Genomic DNA, 24,429 nt, shown 5'->3' with positions numbered 1-24,429 from the left:
TGTGTCATAACTGATAAAGTGAGCAAGAGAAAAAATAAAAGTGTAAGCATTGTACTTAATAAATCCAATTTCATTAAAATTGAATGTGATTTTATATTATCACTAGCTGGTTACCCGGGCTTCGCCCGGGAGTCGTTTTTCTTAAAGGAGTTCCATAAGGAGTCGGGTTGATTTAAAGACGGTAGTTTAACTTTTACACATGAATAACACATTTTAGGTGCTTAAGTTTTAAACTTTTTTGCTTAACAATGATCACATATTAAATCAATTTTCCAAATTATTACTTTCGGATGAAATTGATATTCGTAATTTGAATCATAACTAAATGTTTCTAATTTCAAAATGGACCGCATAAATGATTTCATGGATTAAACATGTCGTAACCGGTCTTTTTCTACTCAAGTTTCACACTATTGAGTCATTTCCGCTTTCTCCGATATTTCCCTTACCGATTAGCGACATCATCCTTTGGTTTACCCTGCGTTTTTTTTAGGAATTTTGAGATTGCTCGCTCGCGATGAACACTACCTCGATTTTTCACTTAAAAACTAATGGAAAAAATCGGTAATTGGTAAGATTTTTCACTTAAAAAAACCAATGGAAAAAATCGGTAATCGTAAGTTGATATCGAGTTATGTGTTCATCGCGAGCGAGCAATCTCAAAATTCCTAAAAACGCCAGGTAACCCAAAGGATGATGTCGCTAATCGGTAAGTGAAATATCGGAGAAGCGGAAATGACTCAATAGTGTGAACTTGAGTAGAAAAGACCGGTTACGACATGTTTTAATCCATGAAATCATTTATGCGGTCCATTTTGAAATTAGAAACATTTAGTTATGATTCAATTTACGAATATCAATTTCATCCGAAAGTATATTTGAAATTGATTTAATATGTAATCATTGTTAAGCAAAAAAGTTTAAAACTTAAGCACCTAATGTGTTATTCATGTGTAAAAGTTAAACTACCGTCTTTAAATCAACCCGACTCCTTATGGAACTCCTTTAAGAAAACGACTCCCGGGCGAAGCCCGGGTAACCAGCTAGTTAAGTATATTATTGTTTTTATATATTTTACTTTGCCCAGTATATAGTATATATCTGCGTTAAAATTTGTAACTTATAAAATTCTATACAAAAACTTTTCTATTTTTTTCTCAGGATCAATCATTTTCGTGTTCGACATTTTATAAGTTTCACTTTTATACATCTCAGAGATAATACACTATTTTCCACACCACCTCGGAGGTATAGTGTTAGGCGCGTTTTTTTTTAAACGTGGTGTCCCTAGTAGGCCTAATCCACTGTTTTTTTTTTTATATAACGTTTTTTGGATAGAATTTTTTAAGTTCCATTTTTTGTATTAACTATTTTAAATGATTTTTCACTAATTGAATGCAGATAGTGAACTAAAAATGTAATTTTTTTTATTTGTATATTATAAACTGTACTCCGACAAAAATCACATTCAATGTTACTTAATGCTTGTTTTCCATTATCTATATTTTTCTATATATATTTATTTATCTGTCTTCTATAATGACGTTGATTCTACTTGTTTATTAGTTAATCATTGGATTTGTTTTTTTAATCGTTAAAAACCTTGTGAAAACAACATTGCGAGTTTTATTGCTCTCATCAGGATCCAGTATTGTTTGGTCCTTTGTTGAACCAATCCGTGAGAGTCCTACATATATTGTCCGTGTGAAAAGACTTCGTTTCTGAGGTCTACGCCAACTACTTTGAAGGTTTGTCCTTGGGACTTATTAATCGTCATGGCGAAACACATTTTAACAGGAAACTGCAGCCTTTAACGCAAATGGCAAATCCGTAGGGACCATAGGTATTCTTGGAATTAATGCTATTTCACCGGCTGCAGGTCCTGTCAGAATGGTTGCTTCTATGATGTAAGCATGAGACGCTTAACTTGCAGTCTCGTGCCGTTGCAAAGCCGTGGTGGTTTAAGATTTCGAAGCAGCATTATCGGGGTACCAACTTTTAGTCTCAGTTTATGTGGAGGCAATCCTGCAGGGTTAAGAGAGTTGAGAAACTCAATCGGATAGTGAATGACTTCATCTCCATTTACCATTGTGTCTATTGACTTATATGTTTTACATTCGGTGGTGACTTTTTGTAAAACTATTTCATTAATCTCCTCTGCAGCTTTATTTTTTGGAGTTACGATTGCACGTTCGCAAAGCCAATTGTTTCCTTTTGTGTTAAATTCTGAATATCTGGATAAACATTGTCATTAATTTGATCAATAGTTTGCACGCAAGTTCCTACAATATCAGAAATGTTAATGTAGCCATTCTGCGTTATAGAGATAGAGCCGTCACCATTTTAAGCAAATACTCTGCAAATTGTTCTAATTCTTGTCTCCTCGAAATGAACTCGCATATTAATAGTCAGTCGAAGTTTTTTACATGCTGCCAAATTTCAGATTTTTTCATGCAAACTTCATAATATCCGCACGTGTTCCTTTAGGCACCACTGGCAGAGTTTGCCTGAATCACCGGTAAAAACCAATGTTACCCCCCCCATTACCTTTTCTGATGTTCTCAAGTCCTTAGGGTTCGATTGACGGCATCTATATGGGACTTGTGCGACATCGTACATTCGTCCCATACTATCAAGGATGCCTGTTGGAGAAGTTTACCAGTAACACCATTTTTTCTCACGGAACCTACCGAACTTTGGTCCAAGGACACATTCATTGGCAACTTAAAAGTAGAGTGGGCAGTTCTTCCACCACTTAGAAGAGTCGCAGCTATGCCTGATGAGGCAACCGCGATAGCGATCTTCTTTTGACTTCTTACTTTCGCCAAAATCAATGAATGACAAACGTTTTGCCAGTACCTCCTGGCGCATCTATAAAGTAAATGTTACCCTTATGATCTTCGACACTATTTATTATCTCGTCATATACCATTTTTTGTTCTGTATTCAGTTTCACTTCGTTTTCTTGCAGATATACTTGTAAGTCGTCGATATTGTGTACTGTTTTCTCGTAAGTAAAGTAGGTTATCTATGTTTGAATCATTGCGCTGAGGTTCTGGCAAACCAAACTCTTTCAAGCACTTTTCTCCATGAGTGAACACTATGTCCTCAAGAAGAATCAACCCCTCATTGAAAATTTCCTCTGTGAACTGAACCTCACTATTCTTACTTTTCTGTCGAACCCGATGTAAAATATCATCGCATAGGTGTGTCCGGTATGCATTCCATAATTCTAAGGATTAGACATTTCACAAAACATTAGCATAATGCTAAATAACTCTCTCATTTTGTGTGCACTTTCTGAAATAGCTGCATCTGATAGTGTATCTCGCCAGTGCGTGTCACTCTCAAGCAAATTCCGGGCTTGGCACGCCGCGCGATAAGTGGGCATTATTTCACCATTCACCGTCTTTAAGTCATTAAAAGACGTCGGTCCTCTGACGTGATGTAGGAGTAGTCTGAGATAAAAGCATTCTGAATAATTAGGGTGTATTGTATACACTCGCCCTAATACTGTGTCCCGCTTTATACCTGGACAACCATCTACATCTTGGCCCCGTTTTTCTCCGTTGCCATTTTTTGTTAAACCATTTATAATAAGCGGTACTTTGATAAAGCAAAAAGTTGTGCAAATTTATCAACTGCACACAGAGCAAAGAAGGCTGTCAGAGTGGTCTGAGGTGGATTTTCTATAACTTGCTGTAGATTTCTTTCAGTAAAAACACTCTTTGCCCATTTTCTAAATGGACAGATAAATGAACAACTGGAGGATAACGCTCGTGAATAGAAAATCCTAGTATTCTCCAGATACTTTCAGAAGTACTCAAATATCTGCCATTCAAATAGTTCTGAACCTCATCTTTTTTATTTTCAACGGCAAACGTAGCCGCATCGTTACCTTTATTAATATACTTACATATATATTTGATTGCTTGCACAGAATGGCAATATTCAACGTTGACGTGTGCAACGAAGCATCTGGAGAGAATCGGACAATATGGGACTATCCATTTATTAAAAAATAAAGAATTAAAAAAATTGGTTTCCAGAAAATAGATAACGAAAAACTATACACCCTATAGCACTCCCCGGAAAATTCTACCCCTATTTCATATACTTGTGGTAAAAATTCGGTCCAATTCGGTCCATCACATTCGGGTGATGTATGTTGGAACGTTTTTAAACTTAAAAACTATTGCACCGAATTTTTACCACAAGTATATGAAATAGGGGTAGAATTTTCCGGGGTGCTATAGGTGTGTAGTTTTTTTCGTTATCTATTTTCTGGAAACCGATTTCTTTAATTTTTTAATATTAAAAAATAAAGAATTAAAAAAATGGTTTCCAGAAAATAGATAACGAAAAACTATACACCCTATAGCACTCCCCGAAAATTCTACCCCTATTTCATATACTTGTGGTAAAATTCGGTCCAATAGTTTTTAAGTTAAGGTGGTTCATGCATTTAAGTCATATGTACTTAGCCCGGAAAATGTGATATGAAATGAAAGGTTAACGTTCCTCGAGTGTGTCTGTAAATTTCAGATTTTTTAACCGATTGGTTCCGGAGATATATGTCCGTAAACTTTGCCAATTTAACGCGGTGGGGGGACCCCTTATCAGAAAAACGAGACTAAAGCGCTTATGCTGCAAAAATTGCAATACTTCAAAAATAGATGAACGAACCAAAAACTGACGAAACGATGCAATAAACATTTTGCAAGATACTGACGAAAGCCCGAGTTCATTGACCGAACCATATAATAATAAAACGTAATTTTCGATTGACTAAATCGACAACACGGAACTGATGGCTGGGCTCGAGCGGCACTAGCGGCAGCTTGGCAACGTCGCACGTGTCAGCTGATGAGTATAGCGCACGGAGAAATAGATTCTATCAATTTTCGTTTCGTCTCGAAACGTCCCTTACGTCGAGGCTGCTCGCTCCAGCTCATATTTCACACTTGTATCGCTTGTACGTACAGGTTATGTAGATCGCGACGACGAAGACTGCTGACTCAGCTGACCGCAACGTTGCCGCGCTGCTGTTGTACATATATTCACAGGGCTCACAACTCTAGTAAAAGATGTGACTTTCGTCTCAATATTTTATTACGTAGAGGTCGTATAGCATTAAAGATGTCATAAATAATAAATCTAATTATATGCTAATTTTTACGGACAAAAATCACACTTATTTATCACTAATAAGAATAGTTGCCTATTTGACTTGCAAGTACTGCATGAACCACCTTAAAGCGCGAACTTGACATTACGCCGCATGTGATGGACCGAATTGGACCGAATTTTTACCACAAGTATATGAAATAGGGGTAGAATTTTCCGGAGAGTGCTATAGAGTGTGTAGTTTTTCGTTATCTATTTTCTGGAAACCGATTTTTTTAATTCTTTATTTTTTAAATATTAAAAAATTAAAGAAATCGGTTTCCAGAAAATAGATAACGAAAAACTACACACCCTATAGCACTCCCCGGAAAATTCTACCCCTATTTCATATACTTGTGGTAAAAATTCGGTGCAATAGTTTTTAAGTTATTAACGTTCAAACATACACCACCCGTAGGATTTTATATATTAGTATAGATTTAATACTGAAATGAGAATAATATAGAGAATACCTACATACCTCAACTATAAATCATCAAATTAATTAATATTGTTAATATAAGCTCAGATTATCGCGTCAACATTTTAGTATAAAAATGATTTTCAAAATTGTTCTGTTCTTTTCATTTATTGAATTTACAAATTTGCTAAATTTATATAAAAACTCTTAAATTTATCAAAAAAATTATTTATTGCATTATTTACTGCATTTATTAACTTTTTGTGATAAATTAAATTTATCAGTGTATATTTATTGTTTGTTACTATTTACTTATTTCTTAATTTACGGAATTTATTTCATTTAATTAAGTTTATTTATTTACTTCAATTTAATTGAAGTAATTCCTCAATTAGAATTGAATTTTATGTAGACATATTTTTGATACAGTTATTTTGTTTTATTCAAAAATGACGCGTAATGCCTGCCGTCACTTCCGCTCCCATTAATGGCGGCTTTGTCCCATCCCTCATTAAAGGATCCCTAGTGTTAGGTTGAGTTTCCAATGAGCGCGTCACGCATCGCGTCATCCGTCGCGACCAATCAAAACATCCTATTTTATTACATTATTTGTGATGGGATGTTTAGATTGGTTAACGACAGATGACGCGACGCGTGACGTGCACAGTGGAAACTCAGCCGCTCGCGTTTCAGGCTGGTTTCCCCACGAAAAACTTTATCGTGCTACACGACTAAATTTACGTATGTATGTACATACAGAGTCACTCTGGTTCTTCAGAAATTGTTCTCCTTTTATTTTCCTTCTGTACATTCTCCGATCCTAACCTGTCAGAATTCTTTTTAGCATGACGAACGGGGACAACCCACAAGCTCCCAGCCAGCGACCTCTACAGTAATGAAACACGATGCATGAAAAAATCTGCTTAATTTGCTTCTTCATAATATGCATTTTCCATAATTTGCTCCATTTTACTTTTTTAAATAAATAAATGATAAAGTTAACAACAATGTAAACGTTAATATAAGCGAAAATTGTTTAGAATTTGTAGATTTGCAAGGTACAGAAAAATTGCTCCCTTTTTGTTTAAATTTGCTCCACCTTTACAAACTAATTATCTACAGTATTTATTAAGAAAAACGTAAAAACCTATATAGGTTAGTGGCGCGCTTTACTTTATTCAAATAATTTTATCAGTATTGGAGGTTATTGGGCCTGTATTCTAAATTACTACAAAATAAATAACGTGAAATACATTATTTATTATAATAACAAATATATAAAATGTATAATATATGTGCAAAACACATGCTAGTAATTCAACATATATGAAAATATATACTAATTGGCTTTTGTTATCTAACGCGGTGTATTTTAATATATAATTGTGGCACAGCGCATGCGCAAGTGGCCAAAGCGCATGCTCGGTATCACTCCATTTCGTCGATATGTCAGATTTTCTAACCTAAATAGTCGTCAACTGTAACGATAATATCTCGATTCGCGAGGCAGACCGCCGCGTTTATCTGCCAGATTATTTCATTTCGTGCAAAAACGCGTCGATTGAACATATAAATTTCATCTATATTCGCGTTCAGGCCCGTATTCTAAATAAATACCTTGGTAAAATATATATTGGGTATTTTATCAGTCGAAATATTTGCATTTTACTTTAAATATTAGAGATACATTTAATCAGTGTACAACGGCTTTAATGTGCACTGAGCAGCATTAGTTCTGCCAATGAAAAACACTATCAGTACACTCACATTTATAGAGCCTTAATTACACTGCCCATGAAAACCTACCTTTACGCTTACCGCGTCCCGTGAGCCCGTGTGCAGCCCGGCTGCACGATGCAGGTGCCAATAGAAGTACGTGGTCACTGGTCATAGTTCATGATAACAAGACGTGCCATTTTGTAGGTTATATTCGTTTTTAATAGAACAAAATAAATTATAGTTTGAAAATTGTTTCAATTTTATTTCGTTATTTATTAACCTTGCGGATTTTTAAATTTTGCTAGTATGATTTAGTGAAGTGTTGTTAATATTTTTATTGCAGGTCAAGTGTTTCCTAACTTCAGATATCTAACCTCGTATGAAACACCGGTAAAATAGTGGGAAAATGGAAAGCATCGATTGTGATTTTAACGTGGATGGTTAGTAGAGTTGCGTAAATTTAATATTTATAATTCTTTTAATGATTGTGCGCATGTACACCAAGATTCCATATACAGAATATATATATTCTACGTATTTGAAATATATTTATATGGTAAATGTTAAGTTTAGGTTTCTCATCTTATTTAATAGGAATTATTATACTCATTTGATATCTTTTTGTGTAAAAACGATGGTTTGAAAAACAAAAATCGTCGTTTGTTAAGGACCGTCTACAATAGCCGTAAGAGTATGCAGTAAGACGTAAGCAGTAAACTACTGACTAATGGGATTTTACAATTCAACAAGAATATCGACTGTGGTTGGTCAATGCTTACTGTTTACGTCTTACTGCATACTCTTACGGCTATTGTAGACGGTTCTTAAAGCATCGTCTACAATGGCAGCAGGAGTATACAGTAAGACGTAAGCAGTAAGTTATTGACTAATGGGATTTTGCAATTCAAGAATAATCGACTATGGTTTGTCAATAGCTTACTGCTTAACGTCTTACTGTATACTCCTGCTGCCATTGTAGCAGACGCTTTAATCTTAAGGTTAATTAAGCGCCAAAGATGACATAAAGGTTAGGAAATATTTCAACACCGACGAAATAAGATAAGCAGCACCTTAGTCTACGCTACGATACAGAAATAGCGTATGAAATAAATCTAATATATATAATATATTATATATATATTAGAATATATAATATGTATTCTATATATAATATATAATTAATTTATATCGTTATGCTAGTAAGGAGATAATGTGGGATGGATCTTGCTTTGCATGAAAAGTTGAAAACATACCCAGATAGCAACGTGTCTGCATTGTTGCTGGCATGTTGCCGACAACATAGTATATGTTACTATCAGAATTGTGGCACTGAGTCCGCATTTGTCGGCAAGTTGATGCCTTCATGATATAACAATTTTGTATAACAACTTGCCAGCACTTGTTGGCACTTATGCTGCGTTTAAAATCGTTTGAATTCAAATTCGAGCTGTTGCTGTCATGTTGCTGTAATAATTCATAGGATCAAATCACAATGCTGTCATATTGCTAGCAAACGCGAAATAAATTTGATGCTGGCTCTCTTGCCGATAAATTGCTGGCAATACGTATATCCAATGTTGCCTGCGTGTTGCTTCAAATATAAATTACTCGAAATCAATTGAAGCAAATATACGGCCAGTTGCCAGCATCATAAGCAATCACAGGTTTGCGCGATTCTGCTCAGACACGCTTGGCTATCTGGGTACATACTACGTTTACGCGAGCGTTACTACAGAAGTACCCAGATAGCCAAATGCTGTGAGTTTGCTGCCATGTTGCCAACAAGCAGCTTGTCGCTAATGCAACTAATTTTGACAAACTCGAGACAAGGTGAGACAGCATTATGCTTGTCTGGTTGAACTCATATGAATTATATTTCTATTAACAGCAAATTGATTGCAACGTGACAGCATCAATTTGTGAGGGATTTGTGACAATTTCATATTGTCAACACTTCGTTAGCAATGAGATACAATTAAAAAACTTTATAGCTTGATGACATATACACAATAACGGATGGAAATCATTATATATGTGTTGTTGCCGTCATGTTTGCATCATGATGCTCAAGATGGAACGATGAATCATTCATTGCTGTCATGTTGCTGACATGTTGCAGACAACATAACGTACCAATATTGCGGACCGTTTGCTCTTGAAATTGCGTTAACTGATTGCATGTATAAGCAGTCATGTAGCTGTATTTGTAACGTGTTCTATTTCGATGTCAGCAATTTACAGCAAATATATGAAAACACATGCAATGCATTAGTTTGCTCAATATGCTCTATCACGCTTGGCTATCTGGGAACGCTTCGCGTAAACATAGTAATAAAACTGTACAATGATAGATTTTTTCTACTCTCCTGATTGCCTCCTCGAACAGTGCAATTTTTTTCTCTGATAAGTATTTTTTTGTATCATTGAAAACAATAGAAATATCTCAAGTAATCAAGATATACAAAACACTGTATATTTTTATGATAATAGTAATGAATGGTAATGTATAATATTTTATAGTATATAAATAGTATAGTATATACTATATAATAGTAAAGGCTCATAAGATTATAAATTAATCAAAGAAAGATGGAGCGTGGAGCCGTAACAAAGTGTTGGTGTCATATATTCTATACTTCCGTAAAGAATTAACGAATTGTAATGTACATACTGTACATATACATATATTCCAATTTAATAAACTGCGCGCCGCAAATTTGTCGGACTTGAAACACAGCTATCTTGGAAAATTAATACCCTTCCCTACCCCAGAATTAAATCTAAACGATTCAATTGTTTAAAAAAACGTAAAGAATTTATTGCGAAAAAATATTACCTCAGCCAGGATTCGAACCTGGAACCTCCCTCATTCCGTGAAGGGCGTCGTAAATTGGAATATATGTATATGTACAGTATGTACATTATAATTCGTTAATTCTTTACGGAAGTATAGAATATATGAACACCAACACCTTGTTACGGCTCCACGCTCCATCTTCTTTGATTGATAGTATATACTATTATAATAGTATATAGTATATAAATAAGTTACTTCTTGATTGGTATCGATTGTTATAACTTTCGATTGCTGGGATAATAATTAAGGGATAATAATTAAGGCATCAATTATAAGTCCAAAAATGCGATTTGTCATTTGAGAATTTACTTGCTATTATATATCGAATATAAAATTCAAGAAAAACTCACTTCAAATAAGTTGTTGTAAGGATATTATACACTTATTATTATCTTTTAATATGGCAATTTCCTATGATAACGTTATAATACATAAGACATAATTTGATCTACAGTCTATATTCTTTTCATAAGATAGTTTTGCGGATTATGCTGTTTCTTAAGGCATCGAATATTTTTTGAATTTATAAAAATTATGTAGAAAATGAATTTGATTAAGGGAGAAAATAAAAAATACATAGTGCGAGTAGTACTCTTGTCGTTGTAAAAATTATTCTTCGTACTTTGGCGGAATGAAAACATAATTATCATAAATAAATATCAAATAGAAGGTACATGCCGGGTAAGTACTGCTATGTGGCCCATTCGGGGAATTCAGATAGATTAAACACATATGTACCCCAAGTAGAAAACGCCACCGCAGTGACAACGAGCGTGACGATACTGGGTCCGATACCGGCGATCATAAAATCTTTTGTCTTTATGTGCCCCGCAGCACTGGCAATTGCATTCGGTGGGGTACCGACTGGTAGATGAAACGAAAAGGAACAGCAGAGAGCCGCTGGCAGCATTAGATACAAGGGATGTATTTTAATAGCCACACACTGAAAAAAGAAAAAAATTCTGTTTTAATCCTCAAAAATTACAATTGAATAGCTTACATCTTGTATCGTGAGCAGCAGTATGGAAAATATGGATAATCTTGTTATTTGGCAACTGAGGAATTTTCTACAAATTCTAATGTCAACAAAGAGTATTTTAAATTTAAAAAATACCTAGTTTATGTATATAAATAAAGGGTGTAACATAAATGTTACCGGCCGCTGCTTCAAGGGTGTATTCTACTTATTAAAATAAGAAAAAAAAGTTTATATATAAATGTATATCTAAATTAGTCGCAATAAAGATTATCACAATAAAAAAGTGGGCAAGTAGAAACTTGCACATTGCTTCCTCATAGTTTTTAAGTGTGCAAGTAGAAACTTGCACATTGCTTCCTTATAATTTTTAAGTGTACAAATTATAAATTTGAACATTACTTTCTCACAATTTTCAAGTATGCAAATTATAAATTTGCACGTTGCTTAATCAACATTTTATTTCGCTCATAGAGCTTCCTCTTATGAAGAAACCTTTTTTTATGTATAATTATTAGTAGATATTTATTAATTTGGCTTCCTCATAGAGGAAGCTCTATGAGCGAAATAAAATGTTGATTAAGCAACGTGCAAATTTATAATTTGCATACTTGAAAATTGTGAGAAGGTAATGTTCAAATTTATAATTTGTACACTTAAAAATTATAAGGAAGCAATGTGCAAGTTTCTACTTGCACACTTAAAAACTATGAGGAAGCAATGTGCAAGTCTCTACTTGCACACTTTTTTTATTGTGATAATCTTTATTGCGACTAATATTTGTTATACTATTACAATAGTTTTTTATTTCTACTTTAAAATAATTTTTAAATATATAAAATTGCTTTTATTAATAAATTAGGAAATAATATAATTTTCCTTAATTGGCTTAATTGTCTGGATTTTCTCAATATTTGAGATATCGGTCTATTTTTAATTCTATTATATTTTTCAGTCTTTTCTACCCCTATTTCATACATGATTCTTTAAAATTTGGTTGATTAGACCAAACTTTATAAGGCTTCTATGTATGTACGGATTCTCAAAAATTTCAAACGTCTGTAACTCAAGAACTGATTAACCAAATCTTAAAAAATTATATATGAAATAGGGGTAGAAAAGACTGAAGAATATAATAGAATTAAAAGTAGACCGATATCTCAAATATTGAGAAAGCTACAGCGTAAAACACATTTTTCTGAAAAATGAAAACTCCCCTAAAATCCATACCGGTCGACAGATTTAATAAAATTAGAGGAGAACATACTTTCTATGATACTCTATTTGTGTGTAAAATTTTAACCCGGTATCTAAAAAATTGTAGAAGTAGATGCGTGTACAAAAAATCCGTACACACACACACGCACACGCACACGCACACGCACACACATACTTCCGGACATTTTCTACTAATATGATTTCTCGACATTTGGAACATTCTAAACCTATTTCCATCAAAATCTCGAAAAAATTTTTTTTACCATCACAAAGCTTTCTTTATGAGGAAGCAAAATGCATCATTTTCACGTTACAGTCATGTTTGAGTTGAAACTTAAGACAATTACAAGGCATATTATTTTATTTCTAACAATACAAAGTAGTAAAAAATAAAAGTGAAATAAAACAAATCTTAAAACAAATGTTTAAAGTGACTGCGCTTAGCCGAAATTCACTGATCCGACTGTCTTCTTAGCGATCTTCTCACCCTTTCGCAAACACCTGACGTGTTGCGTATTTCATTGAACCCGTTTTTCAATGCGCTAACGAAGATCATTAATGTTATCAACAAGCCGAGAGTAGTAGACAATTTGTTTTAGATGTCTTCAAAAACATGAGGATATCAGGGAACTACTGAATCATCCTTCGTGTCTCTTTAAATATGACTGTAACGTGACTGAAAACGATGTTTTTTTTAAACATACGTTTATATGAACATTTTTGCTTTAATTTGACGAGTAGAATACACCTTTGAGAAGTAGCGACCCACATTTATATGTTACACCCTGTATATGATATTCTGTCATTGTGTATAAGAAAATATTGACCAATAGTATACAGAGATGTGCTATAGAGTATACTCATTTTAATATATCAAAAACATTTCAATTATCTCTTATTTTAGAAAAAAATTATTTAAATAAAAGTTTTAAAAATTGAAAAATTAGGAAATATGATGCACGTAAATTACACAATGCAAATTGCATACATTTTCTTAAATATAATTTTTTACATCAATTAATCTATACTTTATAACTCTATAAAGATATTAAAAATAAGTCATATCAACGACATTTTTTTGTATTTTATAACAAAATATGTTAGAATGAAATATCTCATAAATTATTTTTATGACTTTACCTTGATTCTTTTATATAATTAACGTAATTAAGAAGAATTGAAGGTATTTATGCATAAAAGGGGCCTCCTCTCCGATTTCAATGACCTTGACATATGTTGTCAATGTCACCCTCCTGAGTGACCTTCAGAAGTTTTTAGCCGTCGGTCGTTATTCGTTAAAAAGTTATTAACAAAAAAAGTTTGAAAAATATAGCAATTATTTTAAGTACTGAGAGGCATAAACGACTAATATTACGTTTTTTTTAAAGCAGAGAATACTTTATTTCGCGAGAAAGTCGCTGCTTTACCAAAACACAACATTAAAGCAGTAAATTGTTGATAAATTGAAGTCTTTTTGTTAAAGCAGAGAATACTTTATTTCGCGAGAAAGTCGCTGCTTTACCAAAACACAACATTTAAAGCAGTAAATTGTTGATAAATTGAAGTCTTTTTGTTAAAGCAGAGAATACTTTATTTCGCGAGAAAGTCGCTGCTTTACCAAAACACAACATTTAAACCAGTAAATTGTTGATAAATTGAAGTCTTTTGTTAAAGCAGAGAATACTTTATTTCGCGAAAAAGTCGCTGCTTTACCAAAACACAACATTTAAAGCAGTAAATTGTTGATAAATTGTATATTGAATATATGTGAGTATTGGAAGGCATAAATGACTAATATATATGTCGAAATAGTTCACGCATGTACTTTCGACGCGAGACGAGTTGTCACATGGGTTCGTGGCGCGCTTTACAAGCTCGTTTAAGTAGAGGTGGTATTAGAGAAGATAAAGTTAGTCGATCATCTGTGTGAATATTTGTGGCGATATACAATAAACGAGCTTGTAAAGCGCGCCACGAACCCATGTGACAACTCGTCTTGCATGAAAAGTGTATGCGTGAACTATTTCGACATATATATTAGTCATTTATGCCTTCCAATACTCAAAATAGCTGCTATATTTTCCAAACTTTTTTTGTTAATAACTTTTTAACGAATAACGACCGACGGCTAAAACCTTCTGAAGGTCACTCGGGGTCATGACCTTGACAACATATATCAAGGTCATTGTAATCGGAGAGGAGGCCCTTTTTATGCATAAATACCGAATTGAATTATGCAAAAAAAATCAAATTTTATTTAAAAAATTGACATTATTATCTCATAAAAGATATATGTATATTATAAAAAATTTATCACATGCATTATATTAACTTTCCTAAAACTATAAAACTTTTGTTAAAAATATTTTTTCTAAAATAAGTAACAATTAATTGAAATGTTTGAGGTAAAATAAGAAAGTTCCACTCTGTATAAAAATTGCATTTTCTCAGTATTAAATTTTTTAATAAAAAAACTAAGATATTACATATATAATAAAATAATCTTTATTAATTAATTATCATTAATTGATCTCTGTTATCATATAAAAATTTATTGTTAGCTACTTACCATCTCCGCTAATACTGGCAATATAATATTTGCAACAGCCACGTTGGCCGTTAACTCTGTCACGTTCTCCGCGAAGAAGCAGACGATCAGCAATATTGCCACCACATTAATCTTTTGCAGACCTATCAGGTACTGACCAAGCATTTCTGACAGACCCGATGAAGTGCTACCTGCTGAGATAGCAAATCCACCACCTAACACGAATATTAAACTCCAATGCATTTTCTCGTTTATCATCTTCCATGTTATTAAACCAAGCGATGATTTTGTGGGCCGTTTACGCGGATCCTTGTTAAACGCGTGCAAAAAATCCAACTTTGATGGAATAATAAAAAATAGTATTGTTACACATGCGGCTGCGGTCGAATCCTTAACAGACCTATAAATTTTAAAATTTTAATTATTTTATATTCTCTTTTATTTATTATTTTACAAATTTTATCCTTTCATTATCTTGATTACATTATGGGTAACGTTTAATTGTGAGTTTTATCAAATTTAAATCTTATTAGATTAAAAAAAAATTATGAAATTAGGAGAATTATAAGATAAAAAAATTATAATGTACTTTAGAATTATTTTTTATCATTCTTTTCTTATTTTTTAATTACGTTTATAACGCGTAACAACATTTGATTCTGAAATGACAAAAGTCAATATTTTCAATCAATACTCACAAGTCTGTGATATAAGCGGCCCAACCCGGCATAAAACCAGGGCTTCTGAAGAACCACAAGAGCACCACGAAAATAAATAGGATACCCACGGAGGACTCGTGCCATGAGATTGGTCCAAGTTCCTTGTACCTTTTCTCAATGACTGCCGCAGCAACACGTTCACCCTGCTGTCCAATATCTATGGCATGAGCATCTTTGCTTTTCGGTCTGAAGAGACCCATGTACATCACCTGCAGCCATAACCACGTGAGCAAACCCATCAATAGCATGGGTGGCACCGAGTACAACATCCAAGAAGCAAAATTTATGCCGGGACTATTGGGAAAACGCCTAGAAATGAATATAAATTTCACAATTGTTGCTATTATTTCCTCTAACATATAAATATTGAAAAAGCATAAATAAAACAGACTGAAATTGAAAATTTATAAAACTAATTTATATATATGTCAAGCGCAAAGACCGAAAACGCTCACTGAGCAAAAAGACCGATCACAACGTGTTCTGGCATATCCAAAAAGGTCACAATGTGAAATTCGTATCGTGACACTTCAAAAACGCTCACAACGCGTTCTGGACAATGTGAAAATGCCATAACATATTGTGGACGCTTATTGATGAGGCCATGATGTAATGTGATAAAAATAAAATTATAAAGAAAAAAAATTATAAAGAAAATTCACATTTAGCCTTATGTAGGCGGAGGCGCCGTAGGCGGAGCCCCTCTCCTGCCTAAGGCTAACTGTTAATTGTCTTTATAATTTTTTTTCTTTATAATTTTATTTCTATTAAAAACATCCACATCGCGTCATGGCTGTATCAATCAAGAGACATGGTAGTGTCTCGCGCCAAGTACACGCGAAGCGAGACCGCACCGTGACTCTTTTACGCGACGCGACGAGTTGCGAGCACTCGATATTATTAGATCTCAATAACCGCTCAACCGATTAAGTTCTAAGTAGACTCAATCGATAGCTTGGGTTTGAATTATGTAATAAAAGTGTTTTTATTTTTCCGCTACGTGCCCTACGAGCGGAGATATTGCGAAGTCCGAATCCGAAAAATTTACATTAAGATACGGACTTTTTTAAAGATATGTCGTTCTCATGTCGTTTTCAGAATGTCACTTTCACGCTTTTGAGTACTGATGGCTCTGATCCGATAAATCACGCGCGCGTTATTATTGATCCAGCAGGTAAATATATCAGTCAGGTCGATATAGACTTATCGGCCAGGAGGAAGATTTCTATCATATGTTATTCGAACCAAAGTGAGGTTATACACATTATATATGTGTCGTGTTACTTTAAAGAGGCAGAGAAGATCAAAGGGCTATATTTATTTTTTATTTTGACTACACCGCGGCGGTCGCTGGGTCGAGAACGCAGCAGCGTAGCTGTGAGTAAAATAATTATCAAGCGGTTTAAATCTCGTTCTATTACTACGCGTTTACGCGAGCGTTACTTCTGTAATAAGGCCTCCGCGTAAACGGAGTTTTGTAGTAACTTACGATAATTCACTCTGTATAAACGGTGAATTATCGTAAATTATTACTATATATATATGTTACAGGCAAAGTCCGCATGGTGTGCAGTGTCGGCATTGCCCGGGCAATGTCAGCATTGCACAACGCGACTGGGCAAAGTAGAGTTTATTAACGGACATTGCCCGGTTTGATGTGGGCGAAGTTAATACTGCCCATCCAGCGATGGCAATGTCAGCACTATTATCACATTGCGGACTTTGCTCGGTTCCAAGTGGACAATGTCGAAAATTAACAGTTAGCCTTATGTAGGCAGGGGAGAGGCTCCGTTTCCACGCGAGACGAGTTGCCACAAGGGTTTACAACTTTCCACGCATGGAAAGTCCACGCATGTACTTTGCAAAGCACACTATGTGTCTAGTTTAACGGTAGTGAAGCCCCCCGCAGGGGGGCGGAACCTATTGCCTCCACGCATACACTTTCCACGTGAAACGAGGTACCACATGGGTTTACAACTTTCCACGCATGAAAAGAGGTACCACATGGGTTTACAACTTTCCACGCATGAAAAGTTCACGCATGTACTTTGCAAGGCACACTATGTGTCTAGTTTAACGGTAGTGGAGCCCCCCGCAGGGGGGCGGAACCTAATGCCTCCACGCATACACTTTCCACGTGAGACGAGTTGCTACATAGGTTTACAACTTTTCACGTGTCGAAAGTTAACGCATGTAATCAAAAACATCCACATCACGTCATGGCTGCATTAGTAAGCGTCCACAACGCATTGTGGCATTTTTACATTGCCAAAACGCGTTGTGAGCGTTTTTAAAAGTGCCACGATACGAATTTCGCGTTGTGACCTTTTTGAATATGCCACAACGCGTTGTGGTCGGTTTTTTCGCAAGGGAAGGGTCAACCCTCGGGGTCACCGATTTTGTCGAAATTTTACTAAAATGTAGTATTGATATAGAAGTGACAAATGCTGTACGGAGACGATGCGCTTCTCAACCGTTGCCGAGAAATCGCGATGTGAATTTTAGCACGCTTCTTTCATACCATTACAGTAAAGCGTCTTTCAAGTGTCAGCGTGGCGTAGCGAACTAGGCGTCGGACTACAAGCGTGAAGGTTGCTGGTTCGCGTCCCGTTCCTTTTATATAATTTTTTTTCTTTTTTTTGTACTTATATTACAGTATACATCATATACAATATATTTACTATTATTATTATTACTTTTAGACAAAAAAATGTTTATGATTATAATTTTAAAACTGTGCATAAAATGTTCGTAAAATATTAGCGATTTTGAAAGTAACATTTTAAGGCATGCTTCTTGTAAAAAATTATTTATATTTCGTTATAATATTATTTTCTATGCATTTGAATTGCCTTGCATTGGAATTATGATGCATTGGAATTATAATGCGGTATACAGCACAGCCTCTTCCTAGAATTTTACGTCTTATATTTCAAAACATTAGGGACTGCCTTTCAAACCTGATCTTTTGTTGCCTGTTTGCCTGCTCATAGTATTTTTAAAAGAGCGCTCGGGCGCTAGGGTCGCATTTCAAATGCTGAACCGTTAGTCGATCGTTTACTGTCGTCGAAGACACTCGTCTGTTCCTGAACACTAACAATAAAATAGTGAATTGTGTGAATATTCTGCGCTAAAAGTTTTCAAAATGGAACAACCACCGGGTACATCTACTGCAAAAGAAAATTTAGAAGATGAGCGCGAACGATTATTAAAAGACGAAGATGTTAAGGGTGAATTAACAAATGCCCTGAAGTATTGTGATAGTTTGTTGCAAGCGAAAGATCTTCTAACAGATACACCTCCTGATAAAATAAGTTCTGTGTTTGTAGTTATGGGCGAAGTAATTTGTGAAAAAATTATCAACATTTTGGCAGATTGACAAATTGTTATAGAAGAGGATTTAATATTATTCGATGAGAGCGATACCGAAGGAGAATACGAAGAGGTATGTTAAAGTATTTCTATTATTGGCAATGAAATGAGTATATTTCTCAAAATTATAGAAACAATTATGTGCTTTAACGTATATTAACGCTATTTTATTTTACATTGTTAGTCAATGTGCTAATGTTTACAGCATAAACATTCATAATTTACTCATGCAATTTTATTTTTATTTGCAGTGTAAAATTAATAAAGATGAAGATTACGACCCCGAAAAATTTCAAAAACCACCTTTCGATTATATTCCTCTAGAATATAAAATGAAAACCGTCGCTCTGGCTGAAGCTCATCCAAAGTGGACTTTAGCAAATTTTCATAAAAAAGGCTGCAGTCGCTTGAAGAAAAAAGAACATCTTAAAATATGGGCAGAAGATGTGAAGAAGGGTGGAACACACTTTGATAAGTGGACATACATTGATACAGAAACCTTCGAACGTTTCAAGGAAGCTAGAGCCTCTTATGAGCAGGTAAATTTATTGTTTTATCGAAACGGAAAAATAAACAAAAGTAGATAAATTTTTAAAACTATGAATATATTGATTTTTAACTTTAATAGGTGACAAGCAGGACAATCCAGCAATGGGCAATGGCAGCAGCATTTCCTTATATTTCGGAACAGTTTACTTTCAACGCTAGCGAATCATGGGTAAAATATTTCAAAAGAAGGCGTAGAATAAAACAGCGGAAAATCACGAAATACGTTAGTGAAAAGGAATGCGCCACAATGGAAGAAGTACTAGAAGCGGCAGAAAAATTCCAAACGCAAACTAGAGCTCTGATTTCTAAATTTCAAAAAGATTTTGTTATTAATACCGTTCAGACTGGATGCCAATATGATAGTACCTATAATAGAACTCTTGAGCATAAAGGTGCGAAAACAGTTTTTGTACAGAAAAAACAATTGGGTGTTTCTACGTAAATAGGGATTTTTATTGTCCAAGCTTGTTATATGTTCATGATTGAGAGGAGGGTAAGCAAGCGTTGTGAAAGTTCACTACTGCCATCGTATTTGAAGTATCGCACAATAATCTGCTAATTGGGGAGTGGCTTATCCAACGGAAACATGCAGGAACTCCTAAAAATGTCAGTCACCTGGCCTGTCCATTGACGAAAATTCTCTATTCCAGTTACACTTACTCCCTCCAATTGCAAACTCAATTGAAAATTCCCCATGTTCATTCAATCATAATATAGAACTAAGATTTTAACATCATTATTAAACATAAATCTCCCTTTGGAACCGAAAAAACCGGCTTTAAACTTGGTCCGGACATTTGGAGTAAAATTGCACATTTTGAATTTTACCGCGGTTCCGCCATGTTGCATCGATTCAATGGGACTCTCGTGTGGAGATTTTAAGAATTGGACATCAGGTGTGTTGTTTACATTATTGGTGGTTGGTTGTTTTGAGCGTGATACAATCGTAATCATGTATTTCTCTTGAGAAAAGGTATGTCATAAAATTACGCGTCATTTGCCTGGCACATCTTTTTTTATTATATCGCAGTGAATTTTTCCTTCTAGTGGTAAAATTCTGATGATATTCGATGGGCTAAACTTGATTTTTAATGGAAATTGGTTTACGTCAATTCAGGAGAAAGTGAGGTTAATTCAACCATGAAATGTCAGTCTACTGGCATGTCATTCACCTGGCCATTCATGGGTTTTTACCAATAAATATTGATTCATGTTTGTATTTTTATTAAATCACGAAGTCAACTGACAGATTCCCAATTCCTTGACGTCAATATTTATGTAAGAATATCAAAATCTGCTAATTCCATACGAAAATGGTAAACCGGCATTTATCAAATTGAATTTTTTTGCTAATTGTGAATTTATCTCGGGAATAAGTAATTTTAGGAATTTTTTTGACATTTCCTCTCAAAATCACTCATTGTTGAGGTAATTCAATATTTTACTAGACATGCAAAGTCGACTCGTTACCACTTTACCAGATCACTGATGAATGAGCCATTACTTTCAGGTTTTTGATGTTGTAGTACGCTGGCTTTCAGGGTATGTTTCTGCTTCTATATTCACTCAAAAACAGGAAAAAAATAATTTTTTTAGGTATGTTTGAAATTGAGAGATTTGCAATCTGAAAAATCCCTATTTACGTAGAAACACCCAATTAAATAAGATTAGTCACTCTTATACTGCGCAGTACACTTTGACTGCGTCGGGAAAGATTATTCCTTTTGTATTTTTGTGCTTGCAAGAGCCCTCGGAAAAGTTTGGACCTTTAGTTCAAAAAAATGTTGATAAGTTGACCGATGAATATAAAAACGTTGTTGTCACTTGTTCAAAGTCCGGAAAACTTACAACCAATTTATACAAAAAATTTTTGACAAATGTTATCTTACCATATGTTAAAAACAACAAGTTTTTATTTATTATCGATTCTTGGGGAGGCCAAACTAAGCCCGCTGTACACGATGAAATTTTTGAAAATGAACAAGGAGAAGCAACGTGTACATTAAAAATTATACCGCCGAAATGCACACCGCTGTGCCAGCCCTGCGATGTGTATTTCTATCGTCAGGTTAAAAATTTTCTCAAGCGCTTGCAGAATGCTCCTATATTACTACAAGAAAAAAGAGAAATAGCATCTCGTGAAGATGTTATAAAAATTCACTCTTTAATATTGCATCAGTTAAATGCTCCGGTATTTTCACTTATGATTAAATACGCATGGTTTGCATCAAAACTGACGAGCGAACGGCCGAGCTATTTGAATGTTAATGACGTGTGTTTTCCTGTCTCATTATTAAAAACAAAATGTGCTTGCGAAAAAATTGGATTTATAAAGTGTGCTTGGTGTAAGTCAGTTCTATGTTTCACTTGTTTTTTTTATTTCAATCACTCTAAAGTTTGTAAAGTTACAGAGCAAGACGACGAATAATCGCAATCATTTTATTATAATATTCTCTTTTTGTACGTTTTTTTATTGTAACCTTTTTTTTATACCTATACAAAACTAATAAATAAACCAATAAATATACATACAATTTTTTTAATATTATGTAAATATCCCCGCCAATATATATTTTTTTTTATTTACTTTCAAAATCGCTAATATTTTACGAACATTTTATGCACAGTTTTAAAATTATAATCATAAACATTTTTTTGTCTAAAAGTAATAATAATAATAATAAATATATTGTATATGGTGTATACTGTAATATAAGTACAAAAAAAAAGAAAAAAAATTATATAAAAGGAACGGGACGCGAACCAGCAACCTTCACGCTTGTAGTCCGACGCCTAGTTCGCTACGCCACGCTGACACTTGAAAGACGCTTTACTGCAATGGTATGAAAGGAGCGTGCTAAAATTCACATCGCGATTTCTCGGCAACGGTTGAGAAGCGCATCGTCTCCGTACAGCATTTGTCACTTCTATATCAATACTACATTTTAGTAAAATTTCGACAAAATCGGTGACCCCGAGGGTTGACCCTTCCCTGTCAGTGAGCGTTTTCGGTCTTTGAGCCTCCCATAGAGCACAAAATGTTTTTAAAATATTTTTTAAATATTTTTTAGGAAGATTAAAATAATTCACAAAAATATTTTTTGAATGTTTCTATGTCCGCCAGATCATGTCAGAAAAATATTTTCAAAAATATTTTTATAAGATTGCAAATAAATATATTTAATAATATTTGTAAAATCTTTTAGAAATATTACTTCAAAAAATAAAATATGTTTAACCCAATAAGTAATAATTGTGTTTCATGTTTGAAAGATTTTTTTAATATCTGTAAAGTATAGGTACATCTTTTTTTTTATATATTTGAAAAATATACATATCTATCTTGTGAATGTCATGATTTTGCTTCGCCAGAGACCTGCTTATATTAGCCCTCAACTGAAATTTACTTACGAGTTAGTCTTACCATTATGCGCCGCCTAGCAGCGTCGTTCCAAACTAGCACGGAAAGATGCGCTATCATGCATCTTTTAATTAAGAATATTTCATAATATTTCAAAAATATTTGAAAAAAGATTTTAGAACCAATAATAGATTTAAAATATTTTTAAATATTTTGGAACAAGATTATAAAACAATAAATATGTTGATTTAAATTAATATTTCAAAAATATATTTCAAATATTTAAGAAAATATTTCCTGGGTGATAAAGAAGAACATTTTTATAAATATTTTTAAAAGATTCTCAAAATATTCTTAAAAATGTTATCACAAAAGGTTTTTTAACTTTTTTAAAATATTCCTAAAACCATTTTAAAATATTTCTTGCAATATTTTTATAGAAATATTCAAAAATATTTTTTGAAAACATTGTGTGCTGTATGGGCTATCATGTCCATTTAGCGCAGCTTAGTCCACGGAGATTTAGCATTGTCGACATTGTCCACTTGGAACCGAGCAAAGTGATAATAGTTGCTGACATTGCCATCGCTGGATGGGCAGTGTTAACTTTGCCCACATCAAACCGGGCAATGTCCATGCGGCAATGTCCATGCGCACACCATGCGGACCTTGCCCGTAACATATATATATATATATATATATATGTATATAAACTCCTCACAAAAATTAAAGAAACACTAAATTTTTCTTTAAAAATAGGCAAAATTTAAACAGCTGTAACTTCGTTAAAAATGAACGAAATGTAAGTTAAAGAAAGGATTTTAAAGCTTGAAATCTTTAATTTCAAAAGGTCATTATTATTTTTTAGTTTCTGTGAGTTTGGTAATTTTTACATATAGAAAACTACGAGCTGGACAAAATGGAAAATTTTCTTTTTATTTTGTGGGCATGTCACGTGCACAAAAAAATCTGCGAAAACTTTCGACTTCTTAACGTAAAAGGTTGAAGTTTTCCCTACAAAATCTTTTTTTAAAAATGTTTCTACGATTTTTTGTTACTGAATTACCGCGGATTGAATAAGAAATGAGCATTTTGACTTTGATTGCTCATAACTCCGTTAAAAATTATCGTACTACGATTTAAAATTGGCTAATTTTTTAATATGTTGTAGCTTATAACCTACTGAACAAAGAATGTAATGGGCTCGAAGCTAAATAATAGACAGTTTTTGAGCTACAGCCAGTCAAAGACGAAAAATTCGGACTTTGTGAGTGTTACATTTCTACTCCTGGCATAACCCAGGATGACCCAGATAACACGCATACACGCACATACACACACGCACGCACACATGCACATGCTCTGCAAGTATTATATTCCTACTCTCCTAACGACATGGGCTTGGTGGAGGATTGGTCCCATGTGTGCGTGTGCATGTGCGCGTGCGTGCGTGCGCGTGCGTGTGCGTGTTTGTGTACGTGCGTGTGCGTGTGCGTGCGTGTGCGTGCGTGCGTGTGCGTGCG

At 34.2% G+C, this 24,429-nt stretch overlaps 3 protein-coding genes and 1 pseudogene across 10 annotated transcripts in view; 3 read left to right on the top strand and 1 right to left on the bottom strand.

Moving 5' to 3' along the window:
• Positions 1 to 7,466: 7,466 nt before the first annotated feature.
• The window catches only part of LOC139782838 (uncharacterized), a 128,503-nt gene continuing 111,540 nt past the window's right edge, over positions 7,467 to 24,429 (top strand). For all 4 annotated transcript variants that reach the window (XM_071721927.1, XM_071721924.1, XM_071721925.1 and 1 more), the window contains exons 1-2: positions 7,467 to 7,506; positions 7,650 to 7,746. In XM_071721927.1, the coding sequence (XP_071578028.1) occupies positions 7,713 to 7,746 (34 nt within the window). In that variant the 5' untranslated portion in view covers positions 7,467 to 7,506; positions 7,650 to 7,712. The remainder of the gene's footprint in view (positions 7,507 to 7,649; positions 7,747 to 24,429) is intronic.
• LOC139782836 (protein I'm not dead yet-like) overlaps positions 10,744 to 24,429 on the bottom strand; it is a 91,869-nt gene continuing 78,183 nt past the window's right edge. For all 5 annotated transcript variants that reach the window (XM_071721921.1, XM_071721919.1, XM_071721918.1 and 2 more), the window contains 3 exons: positions 15,604 to 15,933; positions 14,927 to 15,305; positions 10,744 to 11,106 (listed from right to left, as the gene is read on the bottom strand). In XM_071721921.1, the coding sequence (XP_071578022.1) occupies positions 10,855 to 11,106; positions 14,927 to 15,305; positions 15,604 to 15,933 (961 nt within the window). In that variant the 3' untranslated portion in view covers positions 10,744 to 10,854. The remainder of the gene's footprint in view (positions 11,107 to 14,926; positions 15,306 to 15,603; positions 15,934 to 24,429) is intronic.
• Positions 18,770 to 20,757, top strand: LOC139782839 (uncharacterized; annotated as a pseudogene).
• LOC139782833 (uncharacterized) lies at positions 21,038 to 22,072 on the top strand. Its single transcript, XM_071721915.1, has 2 exons — positions 21,038 to 21,087; positions 21,193 to 22,072. Exons 1-2 carry the CDS (start codon positions 21,038 to 21,040, stop codon positions 21,971 to 21,973), a joined length of 831 nt encoding a protein of 276 aa, XP_071578016.1. The 3' UTR covers positions 21,974 to 22,072.

This window comes from Temnothorax nylanderi, unplaced genomic scaffold, assembly GCF_030848795.1.
Source record: "Temnothorax nylanderi isolate EJ_2023f unplaced genomic scaffold, tnyl_v1.0 TNYL_tig0444_pilon, whole genome shotgun sequence".
In the NCBI taxonomy this organism is placed as follows: Eukaryota; Metazoa; Arthropoda; class Insecta; order Hymenoptera; family Formicidae; genus Temnothorax; species Temnothorax nylanderi.
The sequence above is the reverse complement of the archived record's forward strand: the minus strand, read 5'-3'. Positions and strand labels throughout refer to the sequence as shown.

Excerpts from the sequence above, each read along its gene's own strand:
- LOC139782833 (XM_071721915.1), top strand. The coding sequence starts at position 21,038 with ATGAGCCATTACTTTCAGGTTTTTGATGTTGTAGTACGCTGGCTTTCA. Across the intron at positions 21,088-21,192 it reads GTAGTACGCTGGCTTTCAGG|AAACACCCAATTAAATAAGA; the intron begins GTATGTTTCTGC and ends CTATTTACGTAG.